Genomic DNA, 11,591 nt, shown 5'->3' with positions numbered 1-11,591 from the left:
ACGGCCCAGCATTCGAGCAGCAGCTTCCTCGTTTAGTTTGGCACGAGGGAACGAGTTAAAACAGACACTGTGAAGATGTCTCGATCATGGCAAGCAACTTGGGCAAAAGGTCGATGCCGTACGCGCCAAAACGGGAGCGCCTGCTAGTGAACCATATATGCACGTACGTACACCGCAGTTTCCCTTTCGAATGAGTTGGGATAAACCGATAGAGGAGACCGATCAGCGTTTGGTCAAAGTGGGGCATATATAGGACAAAAATCCAAGGCCACTCTTCAAAGTTCAATATCCAATACAGAGACACATATGGATTTATCGATGCACCCCCCCCCCCCCCCCAATTTTAGGATTTGACGTCACCAGCAGCCTTTAATTTCCATGAAGGATCCCTGTGAACTAGCTAGTTTGGTATATACCCAAGTAAATATGCCGATAATTTGAACTGCAAATGCCCACGTTTTCATTTCACATGAAAAACTCATGACTACAGCTGTTTATCATCGACAAGTGTGTGCTTACCGCAACACCTGCATAATAGCCACGTCACCTAGCCTCTAGAAGTGAAACAATGTTGCTGACATCTCAGGAGGTCAATTTAAAACATGTACTGAATGAGAGACTAGCAGAACTTCCAAGGGAAGAACTAAAATGGTACCATTGAGTAGGAATGAAAACGGTTCGGATACAGACGGATATCACTGATATCGTATTTGTTTTCATATTTGTGTTCGAATACGGAGTCGGATACGGATAATGTTAGTTTTTGTCGGATAAGATTGTAATAGATATCGACATCATAAAAATAATGTAACTTTTGAGCATTCAGATACGGATCGGTTACGGATATTGGATACTCGAAATCGGATACGAACGGATAAAACCCCTTTCAGATCGGATCGAATTCGAATACAGTCAAAAAATATCCGTACCATTTACATCCCTACCGGCGAGCAAAAACTCGGGGCCTTTTAGAAGGTGATGCAAACACTAAATATTTTCAATTAGTGGCTAGCGGAAAACATAGGAAAACAAGGATTTTCCAGCTTGATCAAAAGAAAGGTGTGATATCTGGTGATACTGTGTTAAAAAGGTATATCACTAAATATTACAAGAACCTTGTTGGACCTTCCGGTGGGACCTCTGTGTCGATGGGCGAGTCACGTCGTGATGACATCCCACAAGTCTCGAGCGAGGAAAATGAATTACTAACACAAAAGTTCTCTGAAGTAGAGGTGAAGGAAGCAATCTTCCAGATGGAGCATAATAAGGCTCCGGGTCTGGATGGTTTCCTTGCTGAGCTCTATCAAGTTTTTTGGCATGTTATCAAAGATGATTTAGTGGCTTTGTTCAATGATTTCCATAATGGTACACTGCCTCTCCATAACCTAAACTTCGGGACAATAATACTGCTGCCTAAAAACAGTGATGCGAAACAAATTCAACAATACAGGCCTATCTGTTTGTTGAATGTTAGTTTCAAAATATTTACAAAAGTAGCCACGAATAGGATTGCAAAAGTAGCCCAAAAGGTTATTAGGCCTTCACAAACAACTTTCTTAGCAGGAAGAAATATAATGGAAGTGGCTATTGTCCTACACGAGACCTTACATGAATTACATACGAAAAAACAAGATGGGATTATTTTTAAGATTGATTTCGAAAAAGCTTATGATAAAGTGAAATGGGATTTCTTACAACAAACTCTAAGAATGAAAGGATTATCTGATGTTTGGTGCAAATGGATAGAAGCATTTACAAAAGGAGGGAATGTGGGGATAAAGGTGAATGATCAAATAGGCTCGTATTTTCAAACTAAAAAGGGGCTTCGACAAGGTGATCCACTATCGCCAATACTATTTAATATAGTGGTCGATATGCTGGCTATCATCATTGCTAGAGCTAAGGAAGATGGGCAAGTGAAAGGGGTTGTACCTCACCTAGTAGAAGAGGGGTTATCTATCTTGCAATACGCAGATGATACAATCATTTTTTGGACCATGATATTGACAAAGCAAAGAACATGAAACTCTTGTTATGTCTCTTTGAATAATTATCTGGCCTTAAAATAAATTTTTATAAAAGCGAGATATTCTGCTTTGGTCAAGCAAAACAACACGAATTAATGTATTCAAGTCTGTTCGGTTGCAAGCTTGGCTCATATCCCTTTCGCTACCTAGGTATTCCGATGCATTTTAGAAAGCTTAGCAACAATGAGTAGAAAATAATTGAGGAATGGATCGAGAAAAGGCTGAGTGGTTGGAAAGGCAAGCTCTTATATGTAGGTGGTAGGTTGGTACTGATTAGTTCTGCGCTATCCATTTTACCTATGTTTATGCTATCTTTTTTTTGAGGTCCAAAGAGTTCTTAAAAATTGAGTATTACAGATCAAGGTTTTTCTGGCAAAATGACCAACACAAGAAAAAGTACAGATTAGTTAAGTGGACTTTGATGTGCCAACCAAAAGAACAAGGTGGTTTGGGAATACAAAATTTAGATATTCAAAATAAATGTCTGCTTAGTAAATGGTTATTTAAGCTATGCAATGAAGAAGGCATTTGGCAAGAGTTGCTGCGAAATAAATATCTAAAGAATAAAACTATAGGGCAAGTGAATAAGAAGCCGGGTGATTCTTATTTTTGGACTAGCTTAATGGGGGGGGGGGTGAAGGATAAGTTTCTTAGCTTGGGACGTTTTTCGCTTAAAGATGGTCCACAAATAAGATTTTGGAAAGACATATGGCTTGGAAACCAGACATTGAAATCCCAATTTCCATCTCTATTTAACATTGTTCGTCGATGACACGCTGCAGTAAAGGAAGTGTTTAGCACCACACCACTAAATATCTCCTTTAGGAGAGCTTTAGTGGGGGATAAACTACATAACTGGCTCCGTATGGTGCATATGTTGTTGAACATTAATTTACAACAGGGGAGGGATACCTTCACTTGGTTCCTACAGGCTAATGGCTGCTTCACGGTACACTCTATGTATAAAAATCTTGTTAATAGTGGTGTAAATGTTTCTCAAGAGATTTGGAAGGCAAAGATACCATTAAAGATTAAAATCTTTATGTGGTACTTGAAAAGGGGCGTATTACTTACAAAGGATAATTTAGCTAGGCGAAATTGGATTGGAAGTAAAGTTTGCAGCTTTTGTAACCAGGAAGAAAGTATCCAACACCTTTTTTTTTGGATTGTGCTTACGCTAAATTCTTTTCGCATGCAATTCACTTAGTTTTTGGCTTAGCACCACCAAAGAATGTTGATGGTTTATTTAATCATTGGTTAAAACAAGGGGGTCATAAACCAAAATTACATTTATTGACAGGCATATCGGCTATGTGTTGGGTAATTTGGCTCTCTAGGAATGATGTTATTTTTAACAAATGTCAGCCAAAAACTTTTTTGTAGGTTTTATTCAGGGGAACGTATTTGCTACGCCATTGGGCGCAGTTGCAGCACAGTGAGGAACAAAAGGAGAGATTGATTCAGGCATGTCGTTTGCTGGAGATGTTGACTCTTCGTTTCTTCGCACCCCATGGATGGCCTTTTAGTTTACAGATTGTCTTTCAATAATAATGTTGTATGCTTTCATCGTATCGTGAGAACATGGTATGGTTGCTACTACGTGTAATAAGGTGGGTCTAACCCCCCCCCCCCGATGAGGAGGGTGAAGTCGGATGTTCTTTTCCATTATCTAAAAAAAACCTAGCCTCTAGAGGCGAAGATTTAGCTACGCTCTCTAAACAGCTCATTTTCCCTCACTGCTAGGTGGGGCTCACGCCATCAGCTCCTTCCTCCTTTCCAATATTTCGATGATTACCGCATCGTCATCGCCACCACTGTGTTGGCCAGCAGGGACGGACCCATGAAAAGCAATAATATAAGAAGGTAAAGATTAGTTTCAAGCCAGCTATGCGTTTGCAAGTTGGCACGGCCGCATCCATACAGTACTACTATAGAAACTATTATCGCAAACACGTTATCACCGCTAGTTTGATTCGAACTGGCGATGATAGCAGACATCACCGCCGGTTCGTAATACGACCCGGCGGTGGTGGTGGATATCACCGCCGGGTCATACCCCCTATTATTTTTCCTTCTTCCTGCAGTTGCAATCTCATTTCCCCCCATCCAGATCCTTCTCTCTTCCTCTCCCTTCACGCCCTGCACCACCTGCCCCGTCTCCTCCTCCTCTACGCAGGCATAGCAACGCGGCCCTCCCCACGCCGCCGCCCTCCTCAGTTCCCCTACCGTAGCTTCCCCTCCACTCGACTGTTGCCACCCATCACTTACCCCTTCACCTCCCCCTCCCCTCGATTCCCCCTCCACTTCCCCTCCCCTCGATTCCCGGGATGCGCAGGAGCCGGCCGCAGCGGCCCCCTCCTCCCTACTGGTCCTCTCCTCCCCTCCCCTCTCTAGCTGTCCGTGCGTGGGTGAGTAAAGCTAGCAGGAATTCGTGGAAACCCCTGTTTAGAGATTCGGCTAAGGGTGTAACATGCAGTAAGATTTCTCTCAATGAGGAGTGAGATGGACACGGTGGTTTAGATAGGTTCAGACCGCCTAGAGGCGTAAGACCCTACGTCCTGTATGTGTGATGGCTCTTTATCCGTTCTCCTCCTCTGAGCTCGATGGGTCTTAAGGGATCTGATCTCTTTACATGTCTCACTACCTTTCTATTTATAGCCTGCTTGTGGCTTGGTGAGCACACCTGTCCATTGGTTTGAATGCCCGCCCGTGGAGGGGGGCACCGTCCTGCTGTAGGGTTATCAGGGGCGGCCGTCGGTGGGACCCTCCCTGACACTCCCAGGGTGACCCTTCGGGATGCCTCGGGTTGTCTCCGGCCTACCCCAGGCTAGTGGCCGCTCGAGATGGTGCGACTACCCACCCCCGGTTCGCAACTTCCACTGCCCAGGGTGGTCTTAACATATTGAGCGATGGCAGGTGCGAGCCCCGCCCCACCGTTCACCACCAGTTGATGGGACGCACCTCCGAGGTTCGTCCCCCCGAGCCGGCTTCCTCGCCACCTACGTACACGGCTCCCCCGTAATCATGATGCTTTTATGGGGAAGCCACGCTTTCTTGAGGCCCCACGCCGGTGCGGCAATGCGGCGCCCATAAATGATTCGAGTCGCCGCCCCGCGGAGGAGAGGGACTGTAACAGATCAAGCCCATAGGCCATGTTGGGATGGACCGAATTTGCGGTACTGTAGTAGTGTGCTACTGTAGCACCACGGGGGGGGGGGGGGGGTACTGTAGCTCGGCACAGTATTTCCAGTTTAGTCCCATACTGGAATCCGATGGAGAGACAGACCAGCTTAAATAGCCGGTCCCGGGAAGCGTATTAATTCCGAATCGATCCTTTTGCGCGAAGCGAGGACGAAAGCGCAAGAGAATTAATTAGCATGAGTAGTCTCCATTTTGCCTGTTTCTTCTCTCTCCCTCCTCCTCCCCCTACCTCCCTCTCTCCCTCTTGTCGCCCCCTTTCTCGGCCAGCTCCGGTCACCGTTGTCGCCCCGGGCCTCTTCCCCCTCACCCATATCTTCCCCCACCTCTCTATTTCCCACTCTACCCTGCAAACCCTAGGTCGCCATGGATGCTAGCTCATTGCAGGTCGTGCTGATGGTCTTTGTCGGGTTGCCAGATGCTCCTCACCCTGGATCTGCATGCTCCTGAGTCGTGATCGTCTCCCTCGCGCCCCACACCACCACCCCCTGCTCACGTGTGCTTCCTGTTAGGGTGCATTGGCTTGCCATATAGCGGCCATCCCACCACCGGCTGTGGTCACGCGGGGGGGGGGGGGGATCCGCCGGCCCTATGTGCAGATCTATGTATCCCGGACCTAGGGGCTTCCTCCTCGTTGGCTTTTTTTTGTGGCGAGGTGTGCAAGAGCAAATCAGGACAAGGTGAGTTCATGCGGATGTGGTGCGCGAGGGTGCAGCAGCACGACACTCGTGGCCTTGGTGATTCGAGGAGGGATCTGAAAGTGCAAATCCACACAGGTGCTATCATATATCACGCATCCCCCAAATCCTTTTGCATCCACAGTGCTCGTTTGGGATTTTGACGTTGTTTGGTGGAGATATTATTGATATTTGCATTTGGATTTCAACGACATAAGTATTTCAATACTTTGCAATATGCATTTTTGTGTAGAAGCATTTTCAATACTTTTATATAGGCAATTTATCAATTACTAGAAGCATTTCAGCACTTTTACTATAGGCAACTCAGTGCATTTATCCAGTTAATAATGGTTAAGAACTTGGCAATCTCGATGTATTTATCCGGGCAATTCTTTTGACTTTTCAGATATGCAACTCAATATATGTATTCAAGCAACAATGTGTTAACAAATAGGTAGAATAATGCAAGCCATTAGACAATTTTTATCTCTAATGCCATACTGCTATAAGTTCTCTAATCAAAACATTGTTTTACTGGTATCTAGAAGAAAATGAGCAAGGACCGGGAGTGGAGAGCAAGACGTCCAGATTGTTTTAGGTTATAAGGACAAACCACGAGCACGCAGTATACAAATCAATACTTATGAGTAAACCTTATAATCTACACCAAAATGAAATTACCTTGAGGGACAAAAACCGCCAAGGAAATACCAAAACCGCCAGCCGGCCGCCACGCAATTTCATCATGGATTGCGGGCCAAAATAAAAAGTGCTCGCCTGTGTTTGATTGGATCCTAGATGCTAAACTTTAGCCCACTTAATTATTTACATGACTAGGAGTATGCCCGTGCGTTGCTGCGTGCAACAAAAATACAACTAATGCAATACACAAATACTAAAATTTTTTGCTATATACATGATATTTTTTTATTACGTTAAAACTGTCCATATACTCCTATATAGCAAAGCTATGAACACATGTTATTAAAGTCGTAATAATGGCCTTTTTTGAAATGGAAACCAACAGGTTCCGCTCGCAAACAGGTGATGCGACAGCATTTAACTCAATTACCTGATCGTCTCTTCATCGGGAGGAGCGAGGTCTCTTACTTAGAGTTCGATCAGGACCTCGGTGGCTCGATCGAGCACTGGCCGCCGCCGCTGTGGGAGTTTGTTGTGCGCTGCAGTTCGATCAGGAATTTGATGGTAAGAACGTACCTGCGGCCGGCAACAGCCGCGAAGTAGAGGACTCCCTACCCAGCTCTCTAACCACCGGACGCACACAGCGGCGTGGCCGCGTGGCAGACCGCGCAAGGACACGAAGGAGATCGACCAGGTACAGGGTCGTGTAGGGGCGGCGCATGGCTTGCGGACCGGCGGTGCAGGTAGACCATCGCGGTGGGCCGGTGGCGCGGCCGTTCCCAGCGGCACGGCGACAGATTCGCGTGGGGGAAAGGCCGGGGAGGACGAGTAGCCCACCTGGGTTCCGTCTTTGCAGTCGGAGGTCGAGGAGGGACGGGGGAGGGTCGTCGACGGTGAGTCCGAAGCTTCGGGTGGCGGTGGCCATGGCGGGTCAGGGACCAGCAAGACGCACATGCAGGATCGACCGTGCAGCAGGTCCACTCTCCTCCCTCCGATGGTGATGAAATCTGATGCACGCAAAACAAACGATAGGGACGACGCCGCCTCCGCCGCCGCAAGAGCACACGCGATGAAAATCAAACTGTGCGCGTTTTCCTGCCCTCGTTTTCTCCCACTGATTGCGGAACATTAGTTGCGGCAGGATGAAAGCGCGTCAAAAGATCTTAGCGGCAACCAGGCTAGAGCGGCGGCGTTCATATCGCAAGGAAAGAAAGGAAGATCCGAGCGGCAACCAGGCATCGGACGGCTCAAAATTCCCAGAGGGACTACGACGGGCTGGGGGGAGGCGACGGTATCGCGACGTACCGTCGCCCTCTTGGTTTTATTAGTTGTAGAGAAGAGATAGAGAAGAGATAAATAGTAGGACTAAATACAGGCTAATTACTGATCTAATCACATAGATGATGGCTAATTAATTTGGTCGTTAGAGCCTATTAGCTCTCATTAGCTCATGTTTAGCCCATTAGCACATCTAGGACTAAATTTTAGCACCACTATTTGAGCATATCTAAACACTCCCTAAGTAGATTACTAAAAGTGCACGCCCGCGTGTGTAACTTCAAAGATTTGATCCATGGTGGGCTCCGCCACAATATATAAGATGGCCCTTAGCTTTAAATTAAAAGAAAAAGTCTAATTTTCAACCCTTAACTATCACGTTAGTCCGATTTTCAACCCGGAACTACAAAACCGGACATCCTACACCCTCAACTCTTCAAAACCGTGCAGATTACCCCCTCGAACCGAAACGACCCGGTTTTGTCCACGTCACCCATCCAACGTGGCACCTCTCCTCTCTCTTTCTCTCACAGAGAGGTGGGCCAAGCACCTGCCGCGTCACCCGTTCGCATGCGCCTGCCGCTGCCTCGCCGCCACCGCCGCCGCCTCGTCGCCGCCGCGTCCTCCCCTGCGCTCCCGCTCCCCCGGGCCTGCGGAGCTGCGCGGCAGCCAGGCCGGCGAGGGCCAGGCACGGCGGCCTCCTTCCCCCTCCCCTGCGCCGCCTCCCTCCCGAGCTCCGGCGGTGGCCCCTCTGCTCCCCATCCTCCTCCGTGCGCGGGCGCCGGGCGGCGACCCTCCCCTGCTCCCTCGGCGGCGAGCGCGGACGGCGGAGCGTGGCGCCGGCAGGGGGGCGCCTCCTCCGCGCCTCTGCGGCCCGCGGGCGGGCGAGCTCCCCGGCGAGCTTCCAATCGGCGGCGGGTCTCCTCCCCGGCGAGCTTCCAATCGGCGGCGGGCCTCCTCCTCCCCGGCGAGCTTCGAATCGGCGGTGGAATCGGCGGTGGCCCGCCCTCGCCCCGCCGCTCCTCCGCCTCGCGCGCAAGGAGGGAGCAGGGAGGAGCGTCCGCGTCGCTCCGCCCGCCCTCCCTCGCCCCGCCTGCGACGCTCCGCCCGCGCGCGAGCCGAGCTCGAGCTCGCGCCGCTCCGGTGGCCCGCCGTGACAGCAGTTCGCCTGCGCCGGCTGCCCGCCCGCGTTGGCCGTGCACCGCGCCGCCCCGTCCGCCTGCCCGCTGCGCCGCGCCGCAGGGAGGGGGAGAGAGGAGCGGGGAGGATGCTCCGCCGTCCCGTCCGCCTGCCCGCCCGCGCCACCGCCCTCTCGCCCACCCTCGCCCCGCCGCTCCTCCGCCTCGCGCGCGCGGAGGGAAGCAGGGGAGGGGCGCTCGCCGGCGGAGGCGAAGCAGGGGAGGGGCGCCGCGCCATGCCCCGACCCCCGCCCGATGCACCGCCGCGGCCCCCGGCGGCCACGGGCGCGAGTGCGGGCGTGGCCGGCCACGGCGCGCGGATACGGGCGCAGGGACGGCCGCTGGGAGGAGGCTGGGCCGCTCGCCGGCGGAGGAGAAGCAGGGAGGAGAGAGAGAGAAAGAGACGTGGGGAGAGAGAGTCGCCAGGCTGGCAGCCACGTCACAAAACCGCTGCCACGTCATAGCAATACCGGTCTGGTTTTAGCTCGAGGGGGTATTTTGCACGGTTTGGTTAGTTAAAGGGTGTGAGATGTCCGGTTTCGTAGTTTAGGGTTCAAAATCGGACTATCATGATAGTTCAAGGTCCAAAAATAGACTTTTCCCTAAATTAAATAAGCCCAAATCCATATTGGTCGTTGGGCTGACACCGAACTTAGGCCATGGGCGCGATTGGGCTCAACTCTGACATGGGTTAGGCCGAAATCCACGATTGGCTCTGCATTCTTGAATCTTGCGTGCATATGGAATACAGATCAGAGTTTTGGCTGCTCCAAAGTGAGATGGAGTTAGGGTTGGGCTCAATTGTTCGGGCAATCAATTTAAAATTAAAGGATTATCTCTCTTTTTGCCACAGCAACACCCCAGCTAGCAGTTCATGGCAGCACCATTCCTCAGTCCTCACTCGATCAGTCACTCTTGAATTCTATACTTTTAATTAAACCCTGGGAAACACAGCCATTGCAGCCTTTCCTGAGCACTTTCCTTCACCACAAAAGAGTGCGTGGCTCGCTACACTACACATTTGACGCTGCATCATCTTCTTCCCTTTGATCACCAGTCTTGTCCGTCTTGATGCCTGGATGGCTCCGGAGCGACGGCGGGTAGAACCGTTTGGCTCCGGTGGCGTCCAGCATCCTCTGGCTCAGCGGCGGGGTCCCCTTCTTGGCGTTGTACAGAGCGTAGGACTGCCAGGTCAAGACCTCGGGGGCGAGGCAGGCGATCAGCGGCAGCGTCAGGTACAGCGACGGCCATGTCACGTACCAGTCGCCTCTCCGGATGATGTTCAGGGCCGCCTCGCACAGCTTCTCGACACGGGCCACGGGGAACACCCCGATCTGCACCTGCAGACCAATTAGAGGAATTTTTATTTATTTGCTCATCAGTGAAACAGTTTGGAGGTTGGAAGCTGTGTTCGTTGACTGAAACACTGAATCTGTCCCTGTTACAACTTACATCTCTGGCCTCCTCGTCGACGGCGACCTCGCCGTCTCTCTGGATCGCCTTGCCCTTGGTCATCTCTGACTCCACGAACCCGGCGGTCAGTATCGTCACGCCAACCTCCGAGCCAAGCTCGGATCTCAGCGTCTCGTAGAACCTGACCTGTGCTGCCTTGGTGGCCTGTTGTTACAGGCAAATTTCAATATTCAGAAGCCATAATTAGCATTAGGTGATCGATGATCGGCTGAGATATAAACTTCTTTCAGGCGACGAGAGTATTAATTGTTTCTCGGTTGCTTACATTGTAGGCGCCGTCGCCGCTATGGAGGAAGACACGATGAGCTTTCCCCTGCTGGCCTTGAGGTGTGGCAGGGCGTAGTAGGTTGGGTAGACAGAGCCCCAGAAGTTCACGTCCGTGATGTATAGAAGCATGCCAAAAACATCACCATATATACGTTACCGCTTGAACAGTTGAATTCATTCACATCGCACTCGATTGGATTACCATCATTTTGGTGAACGCAGTTATGTTGGTGATTTCGTCGAAGAAGGAGATGGACCAGGCCCCGGCATTGGCGACCAGATGGTTCACTGATGGCCCAGATGCAGCGATGCAGACATGCACCGTGTTCGGCAGGCTGGAGCTGGAGACTAGAGCTGGAGTGGTGTGAGAGAAAAATATTGTTACCTGGCTGGTGGCTGGTGGCTGGAGCTGGAGTGGTGTGAGAGAGAAATATTGTAGGGCTGGAGGGCTGTAGACCAGCCGAACACGGTGATGGTCAGACAAGACTCAAGTTCAGAAGACGAGGGAGCATATATCCAGTTGCTGCTGAAGCAGCAGGAAATGGAGAGATAATCTAAAGACAGGGTACATAGCGTACATTTGCCGAAGTGAGCGACGGTTTCCTCGACGGCGCGTCTCGACTGCTCCGGGTCGGAGACGTCGGCCGGAACGACGAGAACGTCCGGCGCGCCGCGTTCCCGGGTGGCCGCGGCGACGCCCTCCAGCGCGTGCTTCCTCCGGGCCACCAGCGAAAGGCACGCCCCTTTCTTAGCGTACTGGTAAGCAAGCTCCTACACATGATGCAAACATGAGAGGCAATAAATTTGTAATGCTCAGCGCATAGAAAATTTTCCGACAGAGAAATTAA

General features: G+C 50.6%; 1 protein-coding gene across 1 annotated transcript; it reads right to left on the bottom strand.

The window, feature by feature from the left end:
- Positions 1–9,694: 9,694 nt before the first annotated feature.
- On the bottom strand, positions 9,695–10,666 carry LOC120654602 (11-beta-hydroxysteroid dehydrogenase A-like). Its single transcript, XM_039932177.1, has 3 exons — positions 10,655–10,666; positions 10,456–10,620; positions 9,695–10,343 (listed from the first exon to the last, which is right to left on the bottom strand). The coding sequence occupies exons 1-3, from the start codon at positions 10,664–10,666 to the stop codon at positions 10,017–10,019; spliced, it is 504 nt and encodes a 167-aa protein (XP_039788111.1). The 3' UTR covers positions 9,695–10,016.
- Positions 10,667–11,591: the final 925 nt, after the last annotated feature.

This window comes from Panicum virgatum, chromosome 1K (genome assembly GCF_016808335.1).
Source record: "Panicum virgatum strain AP13 chromosome 1K, P.virgatum_v5, whole genome shotgun sequence".
Lineage (NCBI taxonomy): Eukaryota > Viridiplantae > Streptophyta > Magnoliopsida > Poales > Poaceae > Panicum > Panicum virgatum.
This window is presented reverse-complemented; position numbering and strand designations above follow the sequence as displayed.

Excerpts from the sequence above, each read along its gene's own strand:
- LOC120654602 (XM_039932177.1), bottom strand. Across the intron at positions 10,344-10,455 it reads TCGACGAGGAGGCCAGAGAT|GTGCAGATCGGGGTGTTCCC; the intron begins GTAAGTTGTAAC and ends ATTGGTCTGCAG.